At 36.9% G+C, this 24,651-nt stretch overlaps 2 protein-coding genes across 2 annotated transcripts in view; one reads left to right on the plus strand and one right to left on the minus strand.

Moving 5' to 3' along the window:
* Positions 1-17,634, minus strand: part of LOC107559512 (collagen alpha-2(IV) chain-like) — an 85,720-nt gene extending 68,086 nt beyond the window's left edge. The window contains exons 1-3 of the mRNA XM_016243372.1: positions 17,458-17,634; positions 16,909-17,020; positions 16,774-16,825 (exon numbers count right to left, since the gene is read on the minus strand). Of these exons, the coding sequence (XP_016098858.1) occupies positions 16,774-16,825; positions 16,909-16,949 (93 nt within the window). The 5' untranslated portion in view covers positions 16,950-17,020; positions 17,458-17,634. The remainder of the gene's footprint in view (positions 1-16,773; positions 16,826-16,908; positions 17,021-17,457) is intronic.
* The window catches only part of LOC107559495 (collagen alpha-1(IV) chain-like), a 68,430-nt gene continuing 61,404 nt past the window's right edge, over positions 17,626-24,651 (plus strand). Inside the window, exon 1 of the mRNA XM_016243343.1 lies at positions 17,626-17,924. Within this exon, the coding sequence (XP_016098829.1) occupies positions 17,856-17,924 (69 nt within the window). The 5' untranslated portion in view covers positions 17,626-17,855. The remainder of the gene's footprint in view (positions 17,925-24,651) is intronic.

Genomic DNA, 24,651 nt, shown 5'->3' on the forward strand with positions numbered 1-24,651 from the left:
TGTTCTCAATGCACCACAGTCACAATTCTCTGTGGTTTACCACTTAACCATTATTCCCACAATCATTTCAACACCGTTATCTAGCCTTGGCCAAACCATAGAACAAGTGTCTGGAATGCACTGGGATCCAGATTCTTCAGGCCTTTTCCTCTGGACAGTGAAATCGGTGTGAAGACTGATCGACAACACAAAGAAATAAACAAATACAGTATGTTCTTGGTTTACACTTGATTATAGGCTTTAGTCACGGTAGACGCCATGTTAATGTATCACGGATTAAATCAAGACTGTGAGGGACAGATGGACAGTTTGTTGAGCACATTGTAATATTTTTAAATTTGCTGTAAAATGTTCAATCCATTTATCAACACCATTGCTGAGTATTTTCTCCTTAAAACTGTAGTTACCCAAAGGCAGTCACAGAAACGTGGTTTGAAACAGCCTTTTTTTTTTTTTGCTACATCACAAAATTCAATAAACAATTGTGTCAAGGGATCCTATCCTTAGCATAACATTAACTGTGCTGCAAAGCAGAGGGTCTAGTGAGAAGGCAGCCAGGTTATAACAGTTATATTTTTTCTGTAGATGTTTCGCTAACTGTTAATATTTCCCCCTATTTTCATGATGTCATGTGCTGTTAGAGCTTATTTATTTGTATTTAGAACCGCTAACTTGAATTATAATCCACGGCACCAGTGTAAAAGTAGCCCAGAGTCAGACGCACCTCTCCTGCATTGACATCCGCACGTCACACGCGTATGATTGCGGGCATGATTTAGAATCACAAACTTGGCCGCATTTGAGTCTTCAAGGCATTTTGAGGACACAACATCATCAAGTAAGTAAATTTAACGAATGTTACAGTATCCACTGTAGATGTCCGCTAGTAAAAACAGTTTTATCAGTCATTATCCATGAACGAACCAGCGCAAACAGATAATGTTACCTCACAAAGTTAGCCATCAGTCTCCTTGCTTACGTTGAGCATACCAGCTTATTTCTGGTTCAAACACATATGGCTTAAGCCAATATTTCCACTTGCCATTGCCATTGTATCGCATTTACTACAGTTCAGTTAGTGGATCAGGAGGCGCTGGCTCATGGCTGGCTGGTGTGTGACTGAGTGGAGGCGGGGCTAATTTGCGAAATTCATAGATCCGCGTATAGTAAATGAGGCAAGGGTGTAGAGTTGCATTCAAGCTATTTTAAGGCATGAGAAAATTATTTTCACAAGAAAAAACATTTAAATATGTAATTTTGATGATCAAAGATGAGTTTTAAAGGATACAATTTTTGACTACAGGGGGACTTTAAAATCTTTTGCCATCTTTTTTTTTTTTTAATTTTCAGGCTATTTATTACTTTGTATATTTTTCATAACATTTTAGTTCCCAGCTCTTATTTTCTATTCAGCCCAGAAATAAAGCTGTTCCTGAACAACACGATCATTATACGGCCACATGAACCGCAGACAAACTTCCCTCTGAAGCAGCACTTGCTAATTTCCTCTCCAATTTAGATTTCTGTAAGCTTGTCTCCCATTCTTCTGCTTTCTTCAATTCGTTTATTCATTCAGTCTTCTCCTTCTCTTTGGGCATTAGGGGCATAAAGCACCTGTGTATATATATATACATATAAGGATCTTTTTTTTTTATCTGTCAAGACAACAAAATTGCAAAATTTGATATAACTTTACACTGAGAAGGTTAGCATGTGATTTTTTTTTTTATTCACACCAACATCATGTTAACACACATACGTTGATCAACTTTATCTACGTTTTGATTATCATTCTGAATCCAATTCATAGTCTTTTTTTCAGTTTTTTGTTCAAAATGTTTTTTATTTCTTTATTTTTTAATTATGAAACTTATCCACATTCAAGTGTTTAAAAAAGAATGCATGAAGCTAGAATAAAATGTTTTAGTTTACAAGCAGATACCCTGTTCTTTTGATGTTTTGTATGTTCAGATATTCATGTAACAAAATATATACAAATTAATACCTAAATAGGGACATAGTAGTATTCTTAAAGTATGATGCAAAGTTCACTTAAAGAAAACTTATGAGTATACTTGCAGTATAAAACTACTAAACTAGTAGTTCACTGAGACTATACTTCAAAGTGTACTAAAAATGCTACTACAAGTATTTCATTAGTAAACTATCAGTATACCTATAAGTTCACTTTTAGTATAGTTGCAGTCCAAACTAAACATTTTGATGTAAACTAGTATACTCAAAGTTTACTACTCTTATTCTTAAAGTATACTTAAAAGTATACTTTTATATACTAGAAAGTAGGCCAATTTAGTCCCAAGCAGTATTGAAATAGTACACTTACAAGTATACTACTAGTACACTGATATTTGTATACTTACTACATAAAGTATACTTAAAAATACTTGAACTTTACTTAAGTATACTTAATAAAATAAACTTGAAATATACTACTTTTTGGTAAGGGTTATGACTTTTTTTAATGCCATGTGTGCACAGAATACTGTATAAAACCAGATACCGCTCTTTGACTTTGTTTTGAAACGCTCAATTAGAGTTACGGAACTCTGCCTTTCTTTAGCCGCATGTCAGTATGATGTTACTGTGCCGGCCTGGAGTTATATGGTATTCTGCCTTTGTTTTACTGTCCATTAAAATCTGCCACTTTTAAAGTACGGTGTAGCCTATGTACTTTCATACATCTGTCACTGAAGCACTTCATTAGACAAATTAATTAGATAAATCAAACTGCTCCATATAACAAAGCACTGTAAGCAAGCAAAGAGTAGATAACTTTGCAACAATAAGTAGGCTAATCGTAAATAATCTTTTTTTCTTCTTTTTAAAATCTTTAAAGTCATTTTTCACAGTTCCACACTCCAGCGAGTTAAGGTCTTTTACCTTTGTAGGGTAGTTTACGTAGATGTGTGTGCATAAGTGTGTTATGTCTACAGTGACTGATTGCATTGATCTAAATGACTATTCTTCACAAAAATCCCAGTCTGTGCCAGGTACCTAATAGCCACATAACACATGCACATAACAAAACTGACACACATGCATGCAGTGGTGTATAAAGTACCTGAAAGCCATACTCAAATAAAAGTACAGATATCTTACCAGAAAATGACTTTGGTAGAAGTTGAAGTCACTGCTTAGAATATTACTTGAGCAAAAGTCTTAAAGTATGTGATAGTTATTGTACTTAAGTACGAAAAGTATTTTTTCCATCTTAAACATACTTAAGTATTGAAAGTAAAAGTACAAGTAAATGCAAAATGGAAAAGAAGCAAATAAATATATATAAAAAATGTTCATACACCGCTTGAGTAGCAAGATTGTGTTCAGTTTTAACTCTTTCTTCCGTTTAGAATTTTTGGGTAAGAATAAGAAGCACTTCATCCGGTACTTAGTGTCTTTCATTCCAACATAAGAAAACATTACTGGAATCTGCATCTGAAATAGCATTTAGATGTATTTACACAGTTTATGTATCGCAGAGGGGACATGGATGCATTTAAACTGCAGTTACAGATGCATAAATAGGCCTAATGTTTTGTTTTTAACATAAAAGTTGAATACTGATATTTGAAATAATTTAAAACATGGAAAAATTTGTTGAAATGTGAAATTAAAATCACCAGTAGGTGGCAGCAAGTGACTGTTAATGAGTGAGTCATTGAGATTCAACCGATTCATTCAAATGGCTGATTCTTTCAGAAACAAAGCATTTGACTGTGTTAATGAGTGAATCACTTAATCATTTATTCAACCGATTCATTCAAAAAGCTGATTCATTCAATAAGTAAACACCGTCCATTGCTCAGAGACGCAAAACAGTGCTGTGATCTTTGTTTGGAACTATTTTAATTGGCAAAATTGAGTGAAAACAAGAAATATTATGTCTAAAATATAAGTCACTTATTGCTTTACTGAACTTGTATAAACTAATTATTAAATGTGTGATATAGATTAAGTTAAACATATTAAATTATATAAATATAAAAAACATACAGAAGCATTTTGCCGTCTACAAATTAGAATGCCTGGAATTTTGAGTTTTAATAGACTAATAAATCAATGTGCGTGCACTCTGTGTGTGATTTGGTGATATAGCCTGCTTGATAATGTCAGATCGCACATCATTACAACAACACTTACCATATTATCGCAGAAGATATAGCCTACTGTATATCGCACACGCCAGACTCAACTTGAATCATGAATCATTCGCGGTTGTGCGTGCACTTGTTTGCATGTGAGCAAAGGTGTTTTTAGGAGTCTAACTTGCAAACGCCAGACCACTGATTCGTCAAACCTGCTTTACTGCAGTCCGTGTTCTTCTGACTTCTGACTATTTTGTAGTAAGTAACGAATATGCTTCGGGGAAATGTACCGGCGTAAAAGTATACATTTTAATTAGGAAATGTAGTGGAGTAAAAGTAAAAGTTGGCTGAAATATAAAACTCAAGTAAAGTACAGATACTCCCAAAAAATACTTAAGTACTGTAACGAAGTATTATTATTATTATTACACCACTGCATGCATGTGTATACAAACACACGCAAATGGAGATAATCTTTGTTATGAATTTGGCAGAACAGGCGATGATCTCAAAACAAGACATACAGGTGCATCTCAATAAATGAGTTGAATTACTGAAATAAATGAACTTTTCCACGACATTCTAATTTATTGAGATGCACCTGTATAGTAGGAGTCAAACCTCACGTAGAAACAGAGTTCACAAAAACATTATACACTTCTTCCAAAGTGCATGAAAAGACTCACTCTGGTTTATTTGTCAGATTATTAAAATCTTACTATCGATTTTCAGTCAGTAACTTGATGTGAGGCAATAGTATGGTACATCAAATCATGTGGCTTATCGAGGATATCGTTTATTTATTTATTTAGCCATCAGGCAAGATCCAGCCTCCAGTGATGGCATTCAAGCTGCTATTTTGCCTCAAAGAAAGAATAGTTGAGTGGCCTGAGGTGCTAAACTCCAGCGGTTTCAATTTTCGCATATGCTGCGATTTCTGTATCTCCCAGTGGTGGCAAGTGTTTATACTTTCCTTGAAGTTTCTAGTGAGTCTGAAGACCTTAATTACTACGGTTCAGGTGTATTTATTTAGGGTTGGAGCAAAACTCTGCAGGACAGTGGCCCTCCGGGAACAGGTTTGGACACACCTGCTCAAGGGCTTTCTGCCTTCTCACATGTAGAAGTTTCTGGTCTCTGAATGGAGCTGAATTCAAGTCAGACTTCTGAAACAAGGCTTTTATGAAACTATATGTAAAACCTCAAACTATATTTACAGTAGTAAATGTTATAATTTAAAAAAAGACTTAGCTGATGTTCCTGGTCTCCAAATGGAGGTGTTGGCTCCCAGGAGGTTCAGCTCCCATTTCTGATTGTAAGCTTTTTGAGTGACAAAACCAAAAGTAAAAGCTTGAATTATATTCACAGCAGTAAGTGTTATTAACATGAGACTTTTTGCCATTGAGCAAGCTCCACTTATAGCATTGACTATCACGTTTTTTGCCATTTCATTTGAACAACGTATATCTCTTCAGGGAACCGATCAAAGAAAAAAACACATTTATGGCCGTAACCAGGGTTTGAAAATTAGTGAGGTCTGGGGTGGGGTTAAAGGGATAGTTCACCCAAGAAAAATACATTGATGTGTAAAGACACGAAACGATCTCTCAAATGGACCATTGACACTATCTACAATCTCAATTAGGAGTGTCAATGGTCCATTTGAGAGATAGGTGGCGGTAATGCACTTATAAGTCTGCGATCCGCCGTAAAGCAAGAAAAAGAATAGACGCAGGACAGTTCAGACGCTGCAGTGCATCAGAGGTAAAAAAAACTATATAAATACTGTTCAGTTTCTTGCACAGATTGATGGTTTTGTGTCTTTACACATCAATGTATCGTCGCGAGCCGCAGGGTTTAATCTGGGTTTAATAACATATTTGTATATGTAGATCTGAGACTCTAGTAGTTCCCGGTGTTCGACCGCACACTGTATACATTACTTGCCCACTGCGATATCACCCCCAATGTCGTTTTGCTTTTTTATAGAAATAAAAATCATTCAGTTCAGTCGGACAACAGATGCTACAATTGTACAGAGAGGTGCTTTCAATGTGAGTACTTCGGGTTTACACGAGCACAAAGATGCGCGTGGCAACAATGACGAGGAAACTATAGCAGAAGGAGGATTTGGTTTTCAAGCGAAATGTAAATGTAAAGCAAAAGACCGCTTTTTAAACCAGAGAAGGTGAACCAAAAAAAAAAAAAAAGACATGTAAGCACTGTCACCGACAGCCAATATAGTATTTAACGTTCTTTTTGTTTTCATTTTGAACCGCCTGTTTTCTTTGCTGTTTATCTCACGTTACGCTATGGAGGCTTTTTTATTTTTATTTATTTTTTTATTCCACAGTGTATGCCATGCCTTGTCTTATTTGTTTTTGTTAATAAGGTTCTATAAGCTAGTTTGCCATTGTATGGTTTTATTGTTGTTGTGCATTTCATTAAGAATAATAATGAATCCATCTTTCAAGCATTCGTTTTAGTCTTAGAAAGTGAAAGGTGTAAAGATGTAAGCACAACAGACATCTTTAGCTACATACCAAGGTTATATACCAGTGTGAAGATTTCCTCACCGTCACATCCTTACATCTCTGTCCCATGTTTTATCACATGACCTCACTACATGCATTTGAAATGTTTACTGTTTCATTATGTGTACTGCTTCATTTATTATTTAACAAAATATAAATAGTAGGGCAGGGCTGGGCAACTTCGGTCCTGGAGGGCCTCTGTCCTGCAGAGTTTAGCTCAAACACACCTGAACAAGCTAATCAATGTCTTCAAGATCAATAGAAAGCTATAGGCAGGTGTGTAAAAAAACTCTGCAGGACCATGGCCCTCCAGGACCGAAGTTGCCCAGCCCTGCAGTAGGGTACATATAGTATGCAGTAATGAGTATGCTATGAGTAACACAGCCTTAGTCCTAGCCAGACAGAATAGTAAACAGGTGCCAAGCATTCTGAGTCATTCTTGTCAGACTGTGAGAAAATAATTGTAAAGGTCTCGTGCACAATACCACAAAAAAAAAAACATTACAATACAGAGCCATTCTTTTTTTTGTTGAGTTGCTCTGAGTGTTCTAAATGGTTGCAATTGTAGATGGTTAATTAGTGGCCAAAAAGCCATGTCTCCATGATAATCTAGTCTCCCTACTATAACTCGAGTCCCTCTATAAATATAAGTATAAAGGTTTCTTTTTTCTTTTTCCCGCTTATATTCTAATTATGAGAAAAAAATTGGTCAGTCACTTTTGTGGTCTCATGCTGTAGAAGGCAGATTCATATGGGGACATTAATAAGAATACTACGATTCTTAAGGGAAGACATGTTACATGCCTCTCCAAAGACAAGCAACATGACCAAGTTTGCACGTGCAATGTAGAGAGAAAGAGAGAGAAAAAAGATTTAGAAATCATGAATGAAGACAGAGCAGCAAGCAGACTATAAAAGGAAATGAGAGAGAACAGCACTGGACATCCGGAGTATTTAGCATTGTGAAGTCTCCACATGCCTTTGTCTAAACTCCTTGGGTGCAAAGAATGAGTAGACGTCCTCAGGTCTATTATACAGGACACTGAAGATGAGGGCTTTGTGACAAACATGAAATGTTCTGGTTGTATAACTGTGTTGAGTCTACATTTTATGCATTACTGTGTTTTTGACACTGCTGCAATCAGAATTAGTTCAAATATCTTACCTTAAAAAGGGATGTCTGTGTCTATGACACATTCAAAAAGCAGCTCAAATCAACCGTTTAAAGGGATAGTTCACCCAAAAATGAAAATTCTGTGAATCTAAACAAGCATGCTGTAATACTTCTGAAGGATCATGTGACACTATAGAATATTGGTTGCTGAAAATTCAGCTTTACATTTTTAATTTTTTTACACAGGTTTATATATATATATATATATATATATATATATATATATATTAGTGCTGTTGATCAATAAAAAAATAATAATCTCACATTTTTTCAGAAATTAATGACGATTCATGTCTTTATGAAAGTTTTTCCCTCCCTAATATTTAACCAATTGACTATAGCCATTCTACATTACAGTATAATTGAGAGCTATCAATTGTAACATTTATTACACTTTAAAAAAATAACAACTTCTAATTTAAGTGCACTTAAAACAATCTTCACATAAACCCATTAAAATAAATATCATATTTACCTGTGCCCTTCAGCAAGTAGGAAATGTACAGAAATTGAATAAAGATATCAAACACTAAATTCAAAATAAAATAGAGATGAATCCTTAAAGCTACAAATGTTATTGATTTACCCTTGAATACTTGAATACTAGAGACAACATTACAATAGGTTACATCAGCAGTTCCCATTTCCAGTCCTCGCACCCTCGCATCCAGATACTGCGCACAAATCCGTGAATGAGAAGTTAAGTAAACTTAAACGGATTTCTCCTGCTCAGGGAGTAGGGAGCAATGAACACTGTGTAGGGATCATATCGATCGGAACACAGTTCATGCACGTAGCTCACTTCTAACGAGCTGGTTATCTGAATCGGGTGTGTTAACTAAGCGAGACATGCAAAATATGCAGAGCACGGGGGCACGATGACTGGAATTGGGAACTGCTGGGCTACATCATGTGTCATTCACCGGTGAGAAAACTTTATAGTACAAGCAAGGTAGGAAAGCCCATTAAAATGCTCGGACCGAGCGTTTTGATTGGACGAACATTTCTTGGTCCTATGCCTTCCACAGAATATATAAATACATGTAGACCACTTAACTTAATGATTGCTATCGGGATGTGAAGAGACTTTCAACCAGCATAACAAAAAATGTTTCTGAAGACAATCACCTATTGCACCTTTAAGAGCTGCCGCTGCTGAACATGAGGCGGATCTGACATGCATCGTATTTTCTCACAACTCTTTACCTTTTCTGACCCACTTGAGGTCTTAAAGTCTCTATTAACGAGCTGACGAGTTGAATTGGGTGTGTTAGATGAGGGAGAAAGTGTTGGGCTGCTCCAGGACCGTTTTGAAAACCACTGCATTTCAGAGACATGTTCTTAAATGTGACGAATATATAACAAATACTTACATACACTCACAGTTTTAAGGCAGCTTTAATCTCCTTTTTGGTAACTTCATGATGACATAACCATGACATTGCATGTAATTGTAATTTAATTTATGTAAATGGAATTTATTAGTAAATAAGTAAATAAAAAAAGTAAATAAATTGACTTTAAAATGGTATCCACTCATGTTTAAATGTTTGTCTGGTTGTTACAGTCAGAAAAACTATTAATACAGTGACATTACTATATGTTGTAGCCCATGAGATAGCCCATGATTACTAGATTTTTATTTTTACAGGTGTTACTATAATGATTTTGTAAATGGTGATCAGCAACCAAATATAGTATATAATGTATAATTTGCTTCAATGTTTTCGGAGATGTAAGCGCCAGTGTGTCAGCGGCCGTTCAGCGCTCATGAACTGGCCGAGTGCAGTTGGTGCTGTCTCTGATATCTCTATAGTGGTTAAACACATTAAACATGAGATACAATTCATTTTGGGTAATTCTAATGGGCAGTCTTTGCTCTCATGAATCTCTTATTTGTTCCAGAGCAAACAGGCTGAGGGCAAAGTGTCATTTGGTCATATTTTATATAACTTTAATGCTGTAGATCAAAGAGCCACCTTTGGTGGCATTTCACTGAGCATAGTTTGCCACATATTGTACTCCAAAAAACAGTAGTTTGTAGTTTCTTGGAAAGAAAGCAACATAACTGTTGCCGACTGCTCTTCCTGACCCATTGTGTCTACTTGCACTGAAAAATCCCCTTGTTACTGCTCCAAATTGGGCAAGACGAGGGGGGGGGCTCACAGTTAAGAAACGTATGTCTTATTGCACACATAACCACAGTTTATCGAGCCTCATTTCCATCCCTCTGATTATTCCATGTATGCCAGAATTTATCTACACTATAGATTACTGTGAAAGGAGACGTGGGCTGCTCCGCAGCATGACACATGCATTTCTCTGCTAAATGTCTGTCTGTTGATGTTCTCGTTGTTCAGTCTTACAGTAGCTCTCTTTGATTTTTGACTTTGATTCTTCTGAACTTGAATTCCTTGTAGTGTTTGTACTCCTCACGCATGTCCTTTCCCTCTTTTCATGTTGACTGGTAATTTGTTTATAATTACTGCCCCGAGGCCCTCACCCTCATTGCTTCTATCCGCCTTGGTCCTAAACAACTTGTTTTATTACTACAACCTGATTTTCTGATGCACTCATATCACTATCATCAATACTTTCTGAAATAAGCACAGATTTGTCTCTCCATCTTCCAAAAATCTTACAAAAATTAACCTAAAACATGCATAAAGGCTATACTACTGCCTGCCAATGCTGTTCAATAGTGCCAGCTGGTGACCGTGATTTCACCAAGTACAACATATTAAGTATATTTGGTTCCATTACATGCAACAAATAGGTCACCAAGTTTTAATGGGTTTTAGACCCTCTGCGTCATACTGAGTATACCAATACCCCTTACTTGTGGAAAAATCACTGTAACACATGGCCATTAGTGCCTATTTGCTTTATTCTCAGTAGCACTACTGAATTACATTTCACAGTACCATAGTGTTTACTTGGAACTACACTATACCACAGGCAAGTGCTGTAGAAACACTGAGTCACTGAGGCAGGAACATTTAGTTTGTCAAAAGTCCACATGCTCTGCTCAGACATGTGACATGCTCACAGCATTACACTAAAACAAGGATGTTTAAGCACACATGCACAGAAAAGCCACAAGCAAAGAGGATGATGGGGAATGTAAATATTTAGGCTCAATAAGGGAATTAATCATTCATTGTGGTAAGAGCACACCAGTCAATTCAGATCAGTTGTGTTTCAACACACTAGTTTCCAGGCAATGTCAAAATGTTGGGACCAGAGATCACGAGACATTCACAATTCTGATAAACATGGGGACGATAATAAGCCGGAATGATAAAGTGGTAATAAAAATAATCCTAACATTCTTAAGGGAGCTGCACTTTTGAAAGTGATGTAAGTGCAGAGTAAATTCCTGTGGACATTTCATAATTGACCTCTGCTGGACGAAGCGGATATCGTCCTCTTTTGGAAGGACAAACAAAGTAGTTTCGCTTTCACAACAAAACACAGCATCACACACGGCGGCCTAGAGTGAGCAGAGGCCGGGGGCTAGAGTGAGGAACAGCCAGAGGGCTAGAGTGAGCAGAGGCGGCGGGCTTGAGAACGGCCCGGCCGGCGGATTCGACGAAGGAGGCTTTCACCGTTTCATCGTTTTCAAAACCACATGTGACGACCCCGGGCTGGACTCCGCTTCATCCACGGTGAAAGCCGATCCGGTGATCCACAGCGCAAAGTTGTTGTATTTCCTCAGCAACCAGCACGGATTAGCTCCAGGCATGACGAAACAGATATTGTCCTCTTTCGGAAGGCCAAACAAAGTAGTTTCGCTTTCACAACGAAACACACAGCGAGAATAAAAGTTACGCCGCCTTTCTTTGCGTGAACATTTGGGCGGCGTTATGCAAATCTTCCCAGATAGTGACGTAGGTATGTGGGGGCGTGTTAGAACGAGCCGTTTTAAGTAGGTGTGGCTGACTCTGAACTTTTATAAAGAATATCTCTTTGGATTTGAGACTTTAGTCTTTGCAACTTTACAGATCTTCTTTATGCACCAAGAGCTTGTAACACTCCAAAGAGAAAGTAAAAATTGAAATCGCATCATATGACCCCTTTAACTTTGGTTCCCTTTCAGTCGGTCACTCTCAATATCACCGGCAGACTTCTGCCATTTCCAAGAGGGTTACAATTACCTCTAATCTTCCATATGCACCTAAACGGTTGTTCAAATGTGTAACTGTTTCCGAAACCTTCTCCAGGAAGGATGGGGCTTCTGCAACGTTCCTGTTCCGAGTGGAGTGGGTACATTTTCCCAGTGTTATCCAATCTCACTGAGTGGGTAGTGCTATGACAACAGTGACTGGCCTTCTTGTTGCGAGCCCCGGCCTACACCAAAAAGGGGCCCGGGCAGCTCACACAGGACACTGGAAGAGGCAGCATCCATGGCGCTTTGGTAGGGATTACCAATTCGTCGGTCACTGAAGTGACGTCGAGAGTGACCGACTGAAAGGGAACGTCTCGTTTATGTATTGTAACCCTTGTTCCCTGAAGGAGGGAATGGAGATGTCACGTCCTGTCGCCACTGGCTCGGCTCCTCAGCGAAAACCTGATTATGCGCTGCACCGGCTGCCTACTTATATTCACGCTGTGATTAGCGGCAGCTGGATGCAATAATCGCATGCCAATGTGCATTGGCTCATTTAGTTTACACTCGAAGTGGATTGGTCTCTCTGGCGAGATTCCCAATTCGTCGGTCACCGACGTCTCCGTTCCCTCCTTCGGGGAACGAGGGTTACAATACGTAACCGAGACGTTATTTTAATTAACCATTTGTGATCCATGATGAAAGCCAAAATGTCAAGTACAGAAAAGAGATTAAAAGTTTCCATACTTTTCCTTGTGACGAAGAATTGAATTTAAAAGAAAATTTACTATAGAATAAATTCATATTAAATGCAGTTAGTTGAACTGAAGTTTTATTTTTATTTTTAATCTACCTATATACATGTAGGACTTTTTTGACTACCTATGTAGGACTTAAGTACATCTATATATCTCATTTCAAAATTACTTCTATTGTCTTTGAAATGTGGTTAAAGTGTACTTCCTAATGTACTGAGAAGCATTATGGAAAACTAAAATATACTTTAATGTCATTTCTATTTAAACTTGTATGTCATGTATTTAAATATATTTTTAAATGTATATTACAATTATTTCTAATGATGAAGTTGAAATTTAGTACTTTCAAAGTATATTAACTTTAAATGTAATATTGAATACATTTAAAATTATAATCAAGTACTTTACATGTTATTATGTTAGTCAACACATCAAAATAAGTGTACTTCTTTAAAGCACGACAAAGCATGTTTATTAAAACAATGATTTAAAATTTACTTTAAAGTACAACTTAATTTGACACTTATTTTTTTTACTTAAGTGTACTTGCAGTAAATGTGTTAAGAAACTATCATGAAAGTGTACTCTAAGTACACTTAAGTGGCCTTTTATTTATTTACATTACATTATATGCAAGTACACGTTTTTTTAATATACTAGATTTGAAGAACACTACAAGTGCACATTCAATACAATTAAGCTCTCTTTTTTTCATAAGGATTTACTTAAGTTAAGTTTACCTTTCGCTAGTTTCGTTTTACTTACATTTCTAGTGGCAAGCAATTTGTGTCCGCACTGAAGATGAAAATGCTGTGCAGCATGACACAATCACAGCCAATCAGACCATATTTTGATGTCAACAAGATATAACTCATTTAGGTTGTTTGGAACAGAAACACAGATTTACATTGTTAGAATCTTATGGATTAGTCATAGTAGGACATGGTATTTAGCAATTTAACACCAACAAGCCTCCTAACTTGCAAAAAAAGAAGATTAAACATCAGTTTTTTTGTTCCGTTGTGCTATATTATAAAAAAATGTAAAGTGTATTTTACTGTTTTGTGCGTGTTGCTCTTTCCCAGCTTTGGGGAAAGTTCACACGAGACACAAACTTCATACCAGCCTAAGGTCAAGAGGGTCGCTATTTGACACAGGAGATGGGTGGAGCCACTGCAACTTATTTGTGGGAACTACCCCTTCAGTGTGGGCCAACATACAGCCAACTTCATACTCACACAGTTGCATACACTATGTAGATCTAAAGAATGTACATCTGCTACAAAACCAACACATCCCAAAAATGTCAAAGGCTGTGCTACTTGCAGTGTCACTCGGGCTGAGAGCTTCTTCCCCTCGGAACAATTTTACATCCTGTCTCGATCCCTCTAATGGAACACAATAGATTTTCCCCCAATTGTTTTGCTTTTTTGACCAAGCAGATTATTTTGGCAGGTGATGTAGCAGCGTTTTTCCTGTCCTTATCACCAACAGACATCTTTTGTGCAGTGCTGGTCCACCCATTCAAACCAGCATAGAGTGCACACACTTACTTCACGTGCACTCTTATCCTCATGTACAACCTCAGGAACCACCCTGTGACCACATCCATTTCCTCTTCCCTTATATGGTCAAAGGAATTTCCAACAGAAGACAATTATTGACAATAACTATGCAAATATTTTTTAAAAAGCTCTATTGCAAAATTAACTAGTATATCATTGCGGCACTTTTATTGACATTTTTAGGCAGCAACTATTTTACTTTCTTTGATTTTCTATCCAAACATAGGTCAAACAACAAGAGCCAGTAATTGACCTCAAGGGATGAACATAATATTGTAAAATCTTCCCACACAAAAACAAACAAAAGGTGCTTCAAATTACCGTACTTTGAACTTCCTGACAATCAAACTTTTCCATCCCTTCCCAAAATGCTATTCATAAAGTGTTTCCATTAGAACAAAGGGGTCAAATAAAGTGCTGAATATCCATGACAACACTATGGCATAAAATATTTAAGGGTATGTAATGCTGTAAAATAGCTCAAAATGCTTTTCAAATGACAGATCTGAGCATTGATATATCATGTCAGATCTTTAATTAAATCATTAATCATATGTGTTTGGAAGGCTAATAGCATAATTACTGAGATAAATGCAGATACATCTGTTTTACCTGCACAAATCTCATACCAGCTGGCCTCCATTACACATGGAAATAATAATATCCAGCTCTCAAATACAATTAAGACAAATTTAGGTCAATTTTGGATAATTGTGCATTTGGCCTTGAATTGCAAAAGGCTCAAAGTCAGAGACTCAATGTGTTTATGGGCATGATCGTGTTAGATTTAGACTGGAAAACTTCCAAAATGTGCAAAACTGTGTTTAGGATCTCTAACTTTCTTCATCATGCAACATATATTTTTTTGCTGCCCAAGTGAGGTCACCTACAATGACCATACCCTGCAGGCCGGATCATTGCCTGTCTAAAAATAGCTTGGCCTGCATGAAACCTGAAATCACTACACTCCTTGTACCAGTAAAATGCACAGCCTCAGCCTACTGCTGTCACAAGTTTTTGATCAGGGAGGTACAAAATCTGATAAGGCTTCAGACAAGGATGCTTCTATTCAGTGAAATTAGTTTAGTGGAAATTAGTGGCAGAAAAACTTCATTTTGCTGTGTTGTTAAAACCATGTAAAACTTGTAATGTAAAAAAAGAGTGAAAACAGCATTTTCTGAAAGAAAACCTTTCACTGACTGCATCACAATCTCTTTAAGTGCAAACTGCCATTTCAGATGCACTTACTGTTCAAAATGAACATTTGTATTAGCAGACAACCTTGGAATAGACCTGACTGCAACATGAGACCAAACTAAAGTATAGAATACCATGAGAGTGACTGAATGATTATATACTTGTCTTTTAAACTGAGTTAGTGGAATTATGAGATTTAAATATTATTATAAAATCACCTTATACAGTATGCAATATCTTCTTCAAAAAACAAGGTGCCAAGATGCATACCACAGCTAGATCTACAGCTAAAAGAATGAGGTTAGAGCTGAAGGAGCTTTTACAGGCGGCTGGCAAACTATCAGCCCTTTTGAACTTGCTGTGTTTGCTGCTGGTGATGGTCAGTTGCCAGAAACACATATCAGCATGTGAATCAGGAAAAGAAAAATCTTCTCATGTTGAAATCATCCTCAGACTGTAAGAGGAGTTCACACACTCATCAGAACTCACGTGAAGACTGCTGTCCAGTGGTAAAGCTAAATTTGACCAAATCTGAAGAAGAAACAAATCCATCTACATCTTGGATGGCCTGAGGGTGAGTAAACGTTCACAAATTTTCATTTTTGGGTGAACTATTCCTTTAAAGCTTGCATCTCAACATCCAATCAATAACCGATGCATAAAACCAATCCCCATCCTACAGGTTTTCTTTTTCAACAATCCATTATATACTGGGATATACAGTACATCACAATATAATAAAGTAAAGATCTGTCACTATTTCCATTTAATCACAACTTTTAACAACCCTGTCTTCTTGGAAATTTGCTTTTTAACATTAACATTGAGATTCTAGAAATTTGAATCCAGTTCATGAACAGTTCACCCCAATGCAGCATTATTCACCTTAAATAGTTTTCCAAATTAACACCAGCATTAGGTGGCATCATTGAAAAACAAATAAAAAATGTACACACATACTGTCAGTTTGTAAGTATTAAAACATAACCACTCACAGACTCCAAACACATTTTCCTCATTAACTTCAGGCCAGTGTTTAATCTCTCACTATGGGATACCAGTTGGTTAAATTACCACCAACAACCATGGGAGAAATTAAATGTGACTTTAAAATAAAACAAGCTTTGAATGAAAGGAACATGCACACTGAAAAGATCTGTAAATGGCAAATATTTGTGAATTGCAAATGAGGAACTTGTAATACAAACAAGGTCACTGCCACTCATCTTAAGGTTCCGTTCAGTGTGTAGGACCATAAATTAGGCACAAATCCGACACCACAATCTGTACTTAATTTTGTCCACTTAATATAGTAAAATGAAAAGCACACTTACTGCGTTGACCTCTGTTGTAAGGATAAGGACTGCAAAGAACAACAGAAAACACCTGCAATATGAAAAAATAGTGCCTGAATATGTGTGCAAAGGGAAAACACATGCTTCTACAATACAAAGAAACAACAGATTTACCTTAATGTGTTCCAGTGCTGTAGATGGTTCTCACCCTCCATGTGAGCCAGAAAACAGATGAAATCTCTCCTTTTGCTCAATTCCAGTATATTGTTACTGCATACTCAATGATCTGAAAGTTACAGATTTATGATCTGAAAGTTACAAACTAATTCTCACTGTTCCTATTTAAATTATATGTAGGCCTACTGGTATCTTTGTAGATCTCATGTTCCTTGCTAATAGATCCATAAGCCGGCAGTTGTGTTTTGGAACATGCTAACTGGTTTCTATCTGGTCCAACCTGTCATTAGCTTAAAGACCTTCATGGTCCAGCAAGGAACACACTAGTTCAGGGCGATCAAACTAATAGTTACTAGTCGTTTCTTATAGCTAACATGTTCCAAAAACACAGCTACCATTTGGTACCATTTGGTAATGCGTCAAACAGTCTGTTTTGTTATTATTCAAAAGTGTTTAGTCACAAAAGCACACATTTAAACTTGATATTTTTTAATCTTAAACTACCTCTTGTCCATTATTGAAGGTGAAGTGACGGCAGAAGTTTACCTCAGATCGCGCACGCTCCAGTCTCAAGCGCGCAACCCCGATGAGTTTGCGCTTTGGGAAAGTTGGTTGTCTCACCTAAAATCCACCTTGCCAAAGCGGTTGTAAGAGAATTACTTATCTCCAAGACTTAAAATTCCCCTAACAATGCTGAAACGCGAGTGATAGTTGTTCTAAACAGGGTTGTGTCGGTGCGTATTGATGGGTGGTCGTGGTCCTGACAGGGGGTGTGGTGGGCTCTTCTACAAGACATTACTTTCAACAACAGCCACATAACGTTTAGAGCAAAGATGCAGACAAACGTATAGTTCAAGCTCGGGAAGAAGAGAGGCAAAAATAGCTTGAAACGGGGAAGAATCCGTCAGCAGCGAGTCCTTTTGGACATTATTCATAGTGTGAAGATGCGGCTTCCATGCTTCACCGTTTTTCTTCTCACGGTCTCTTTGAGCATAGACAAGGGTACAGCTAAGGTAAGTCCAACTAAAAACTAAGTAATGTTAAGTTATATGCGTTTTATTAGGAATGTCGTCGGTTTGGACATAAGGAGTACCGTTATACGCTAGTGTCGCTTGCGCTCAGGTTCCACTTTAGATTAAACATGAGAATATTTCGAGACGAAGTTAAAGGCTGGGATATAACTTAAGTGTATCTAACGATTTGAAATAGCAAACAACAAACCAAAATGCAAATTACAGAAGCAAACCGAAAGATATGAATAGCCTACGTCTTATGCTGTAACTAAAATAATGGACATTGGTTTCTACATAATTGTCAAAGGCATTATGTAGCCAATATTAATACAATTTATAGCACGACAATTGTTTTGACAGTTTAGTAGATTCATGCACTTTTGGTGGTTTGGTAGACTTATTAGTTTAGCAATTTGATACAGATTCGAATTTGACGAGATGGTTTCCTTAGATCTTATATGATGCCTTAATATCTTGATGTATTGTCATGAAGTAAATTTGTGCTTTGGCTTTTCTCTGCAGTTTATATTTGCCACTCCTCTCTTGGTCTCGTCTGAGTGTTGTGTTACCCATACCCCACCCTCTCAGTTCAATGTCAAAGTACTTTATTGGAATGATTGTTTGAGATAAAATAATGCCAAAACAAATACAACCAGAGACTGGGGGGAAAATACAAAACAATAAAATAAAACAAAATAGGGTTCCAGTAATGTTATTAAAAATGTAATTAAATTAAATGCATTGTGAAAAAAAATGCATTGTGCAGTAGAACACAATAGAATGGAATACACATTTAATAAGACATTAATGTTACACCAGTAACACCTGCATTTGATCTGTTTGTGACACTTGACCTGAAACGAGCCATTTTTATAGTATTTCACTGTTGTACTATGAAATACAAACAGAATGTGTTACCCTGTCCCGCCTCAGCACTGTCACGGTGAGACTGTTTTTGGAAACCATGTTTGTCTGAATCTAACTTTTTCTTTGGCTAGACTGTGGGAAACAGCAGACACACTTGGCTTCTTCTTTCGGTGTGTTGTACGCTTGTGTGCACACTGCTATGCTTAACACAAACTTCTGTAAACTTATTCTCAATTATCTGGACTTTGTGTTCTATTTCTTAAAGGCATTTTACCACTCATCTATGAAATCAGTATAACGTATGAATGAGATACATTTTTTTACCCAAGCAGAAGTTTTCTCCTGCATGTTGTTGCATTAGGATATAAATGCATTAATCTGAGAGAGCTATACTGGACATGTGTTTTTATTGGGGGAGTGGCCGTGGACGGGGCTCCAGTGTGAAGCACGTGCAGAGCGAGGATTCGGGAAGTGACAGGTGTCTGGGTGATAAGACCTAGCAGGATGATTTATTGTGACGATGATGAATTCACAAAGTCGTTACATCTGGTGATTCTGTGTAATTTCTGAATGTATGGCACATCTGTTGAATGAATAAGCTACCACTGATGCAGATATTTGCAGGAGTATATCTGTATGAAGAACAACCGTATACCAAAATACCACAACATGCCTTCCAACTGTATTCCAGTGGAATTTGTTGATAGATTATCACATTACTACAAGCAATCCAAACTAGTTTGATTTTAACTGGTATGTCACATAGCTACAGTATACTGGATAAGCTATTTACTCCAGATTGTTCTCTGGCATGAATTGAAACTGACTCTGTAATATCTCAGCACTTCTTGGTGCAACACCAATCACATGCCACCCGCAGCCACCTCTCTCTGTCACCTCAGCCGTAGATTGTAATTGATGCCATTTGTGAGTGGTGTAAAAGTCAGGCTTGTGAACACTGTTTAAACAACTACAACAACAATAACCCTGAGAACAATAATGTTTTTGCTCTGAATTGTGTGAAGCAAATACCAAAAGGTGTAACCATTTGTTGTTGTTGGCTTGTTTTGGAGACCAGGTTTCCATGCTCATTGAACACATCTGGAAGTATATAAAAATTAAAATTCTTAAAATGTGTTTAATTGCTGAGTTCTATCTATCTATCTATCTATCTATCTATCTATCTATCTATCTATCTATCTATCTCTCTCTCTCTCTCTCTCTCTCTCTCTCTCTCTCTCTCTCTCTCTATATATATATATATATATATAAACCTTTATAATTACAAACAACTGGACAAGTCATGATAATCCTGTAAAGGAAAGGAAAGACATCTTGAACACAGTAAATTGGCATAGACTATTAGGTGAAATGGATTGAAAAGAACGTATTGCAAAATCCTCTCTAAATCTTCGCAGCATTAGTTGTATGGTGTGATCCAGCATAAATCATGTGTTTGTTTTCTCTCTTGAGAGATCTCTAAATATTTGTTAAAAAGAAGTTTATGACGACTAAAGATTGGAATGTCACATTTGCAACAGTTTCTTGCAAATAGAAGGGATGAATGATATTCCTAGCAAACAAATATTTGTTTATATTATCTATGCACGTCTGTCTATTTCAGTGGCACAGAAATAGCCTACATCCCCAGTTTATTTATTCAGAAAACCTTCTTCCTCATCTATATTTGTACATTAATGGAAGGCCAGTGATCTGGAAGGTTTCCATTGAATACTATGTTTTTCCAAGCTTGTTTTCAATTTTGACTCTCATAAAGTTAGTATGGTCTCATGTGTCTCCAGTTCATATCAGATTAGTGGGACTGTCCCTAGCACACTTCCTGTAGTTAACTCACTTCATTAGGATGCTAGCACAGTTGAGATTCTCCACTTGAATGCAGTGCAGAAACAGGCAAAGTACATAAATGAAGGTGAACTCAGTAAACCTAAGTTGTGCAAACTCCACAACCAAAATCACAGCCATAAGCCAAAACCACAGTGTGCACCCAATACACCCCCGAAAGATGAATCCGATGTCCTATTTACATTTCTTTGCATCGCTTTTGATCAGTGACATTGGTATTGAATTGGATCCAATAATGCACATTACATTTACACTTGACATAAATGCATAACTTACATTTGCAATGCAAAACTGATATCCATCTATCTATTGTGCACTTTTGTACTGAATGTGCATTTGTAATTATTTTTATTACAAATGTGAAAATTCTTGGCAGTACATTTGGCAGTACACTTTAATCATATTTCAAAGACAATAGAAGTCATTAGAAATTACATATACATATATATACTTAAGTCCTACTTAAGTAGGTCAAAAAGCACTTAAGTTCAGCTAATTTAATATTTAAAAATTAATCTATAATACAGTCAAATAACATATAATTAAGTGTCCGAAAACATTATATTTACTTAGCATTGAAGTATATTCTTTTAAACTATATTATTTTTGTATACAAATCTGCAAACAGACAAAAATCTGTATAGTGCAGGACAAATAATCAATATTTTTGTACATTTTCACAGAAGAGAAAGACTTTAAATTTTACATGTGTATCTAGTAGATATGAATTTTGTCAACTAGGAGTTCATTAGCATATACGTAGATGCTGCGAGAGATAACAGACATGGACTAATACCCAAAGTATACTTTTCTTGCCTGTGTTATGCTCCGGCTCACGGACAGTCCATATGGCATTTCATTTTCATCAGCAGCACAGTTTGCTGAGCTCCATGCACACCGTCTGCATGTAGCCCAACTTTTGTGTTCATGTAGCATTCAAAAACAAAGGTCCACTAAGTTGTGCACATGTGTCAGATGCGTACATCCGTGTGCTCACGGTCAACTGAACTGTACTTTGAAAGGCTTACATGCTCAACACAGACAATGAAGTATATCCGGGTCTTAAGAGCCATAAAACTCAAATTTTGATGTCTTTAAATACATACACTATCCTTATGTACTTTATGAAGTTAATACACCAACATTTGTGTTCTGTAATCAGTGTTATCACACCCTCTGATAGTGAAAGAAATTCCTCAAGTGACTCATGTGCAGTGCATATCTCTCAAGCCTGCCCTGCTCCTTGAGTCTGCCCGTGAAAGTTTCATGTGTGTGGATTGTCCGTCTAATTCTTGGAAACTGCACATGTAGTGATGGGTGTGAGAGAGAGTGAGTGGGGAGAAGGAGGATGGAAGAGGTCCAATTGGAGGGAAAAACATGTCGGACATCACTAGGCTTACACACTGCTCCGCCTACGCCAGATTGGACTGTTCCAGCATCTCCCGAGAGAGGGTGGATGGAATGCCAGTGCAGAGGAAGCAACAGTTGCAAATGTTTATCTTGTTGAATCCCTGTTCCTTTGCCCTGACCCTCAACATTTCTGAGTTTTATTTGTTTTCATCTCTGTAGAAAATAACCCATAGTCTCATTAAACACTTACATGTGCTCGCTTTGCCAGCCAAGCAGCCCCAATAAACGCTTTTTAATAGGGTACTCAGTATTTGATATACACGTAATTCTCTGCAAATTGTTGGCTGGACTGTCAACAAAAAGTTTGAAGTGATTGTAGAATTGTGCCTAAAGTCAAGGCTTCCAAGTCATGGATTTTTTAAATGTAATTTACAGGCCAGGGCTGCGTTTCCCAAAAGCTTTGTAAGCCTAAGAAGTTCGTAAAAACGATCGTACGACTGATCTTAATATTACAGTCTGTTTCCCAAAAGCATTGTAACTTAAGTAGCACTTGAAAATCATGTGATTGACTTGTAAATGACTTGCTGACCTGCACGAAAACCAGCAATGTATTGGACCCGGAAATAACGTCTCTATATTATATACTGTAGTGCTATAATAATTATCTATATATATCTAAAAAATTATTATTATTATGTAAAGTATAATATAATATAATAATATTTTTTTATAATAATAGTATAGTTTTATATTATAGTTATTTTATCCGAGCTGTCTGGAATGCAGCATTAGGTTAACATTTCAATAAACGAGCGTGTACTACAATTACGAGCCATTCTATAAGGTGACATTTCAGCACTTGACAAACGGATAGCGACTGCTAAGTAGCACTTAAAACACGGCTACGTGCGATTGTGTTAAGTGCATTTTTGGGAAACGCACGTGAAACAATAATGAACGATCGTAAAATGACTCGTAGAAAACGCTCCTAAGCTCTAAGATCAATCGTTATCGGGAAACCCGGCCCTGGACAAGTCTTGTAAATTAAAATCTTAAATAAAAATTGTGGAAATTTATATATTCTATATGTATTATATATTGCAAATTTGGTTGCTCCAGAAATTGTTGAAGAAAAAAAAAATAGATATTGTGTCCATGAATTAGTTATTATTAGAAATAGTAAAATCATGGAAATTCTTTGGTCAAAAGTTGTGAGAACTTTATAAAGATATAATTTTCTCTTTCCAAAATTCCCACAACTCTTGTGGGAACAATTTCCATGACCTTTATGAAACTTTCCAATTATGGCGCTTGGCGTAGCTGTTTCATGAATAAAAAACTCTTAAAATGTTCTTAAACTGAAACCACAAACATCAGATATTCTAAAAACATCCCAGTTTGCAGGGAAACAATCATTTGTATCTTAAACTCAGTTCACTGACAATTTAGAAATGGACCTCAAATTACAAACACAATTCAGACTAATTGATTCTTATATTATATGCATCCTTTCAAATATTGTTACCCTTTGAGTAAGTGCCACTGCCAGCTAAAGTGAAGAACCCTGACCCTTTCAGAGGACCATTGCTTAAGTGCACAGGGCCTGGGACACAGGCCCCGCTTAGCTCGAGTCCTTAGTGATAGGGCCTGGGACAACCTTCATCTGATGAAGACCTTGCCCTTCCATTTCATGAACCCTGCTTAACTAGATTGAAAGAGGCAAATGGGGAAACCACAGAGGTGGTCAGGTGAAACCAGTTTGTGATTATGGTCATCATTGTTTTGGAATAGTTGAGTACAAAATCATCTCAGTAATGTGTTGTTTGAAGGAAAGTAAATTTTATTACAGCTGACCATGATTTTATGGCAGTGAAGTATAAAGTGAAATGTTATACTCTTTAACGTGCAGTTCAACAATCTGACCACACACACACAGCTTGTAAAATGCAGTTTAATGGGCTGTAAGGGTATTATTTTCTGGGTGGTCTGGGAAAACACCGCCCTTTTGCCCTTAACCTATTGATCTGCTGGCCACAGAGTGCAGCAAGTTTCGTCATTAAGTCTTCTCTTACAGTATAAGATTATCTCAATGGTGCATTAATACTGCACAGAGAGGAAGGCATATACAGATTTGCTTCTCTTTTGCTGTAGTAAATCCTGTCTATTTCACACTGTCTGAGGTATTGATTGTCTCATACTGGGACATGCGGGAACAGTCATCTCACATAGGGAGTCCCAGATCCCAGGATTTCTCTGCAGGAATGTGGGCTGGAGCCTGGCCAATACCCATAGCGGATCATTTGGTCTTGGTAATTGGGACTCAGCCAGCCTTCCTGGCCCATAATGCATGAGAGAGCCATCTGCCCTGTCAATCAAAGAGGAATGGAGGATGACTCAGAGAAGATGCCTGTGTTAATAGTATTATAAACAGAACATCATGCATTATTATTCATTTGTTATATAAAAAGTGGCAAAAGATCTGACTGTCTAGATACACTTAGTGGTCAATGCACAATAAGATGTGACCAGACCTACACAAAAGCTGTAGGGCAGGTGTTTTCAATGAATGAATGAATCAATCAATCAATCAATCAAGAAAATCTAAATATAACTATAATATATAGATATAATATATACTATATAATAT

Source organism: Sinocyclocheilus grahami, unplaced genomic scaffold (assembly GCF_001515645.1).
Source record: "Sinocyclocheilus grahami isolate Dianchi unplaced genomic scaffold, SAMN03320097.WGS_v1.1 scaffold688.1, whole genome shotgun sequence".
Taxonomy (NCBI): domain Eukaryota; kingdom Metazoa; phylum Chordata; class Actinopteri; order Cypriniformes; family Cyprinidae; genus Sinocyclocheilus; species Sinocyclocheilus grahami.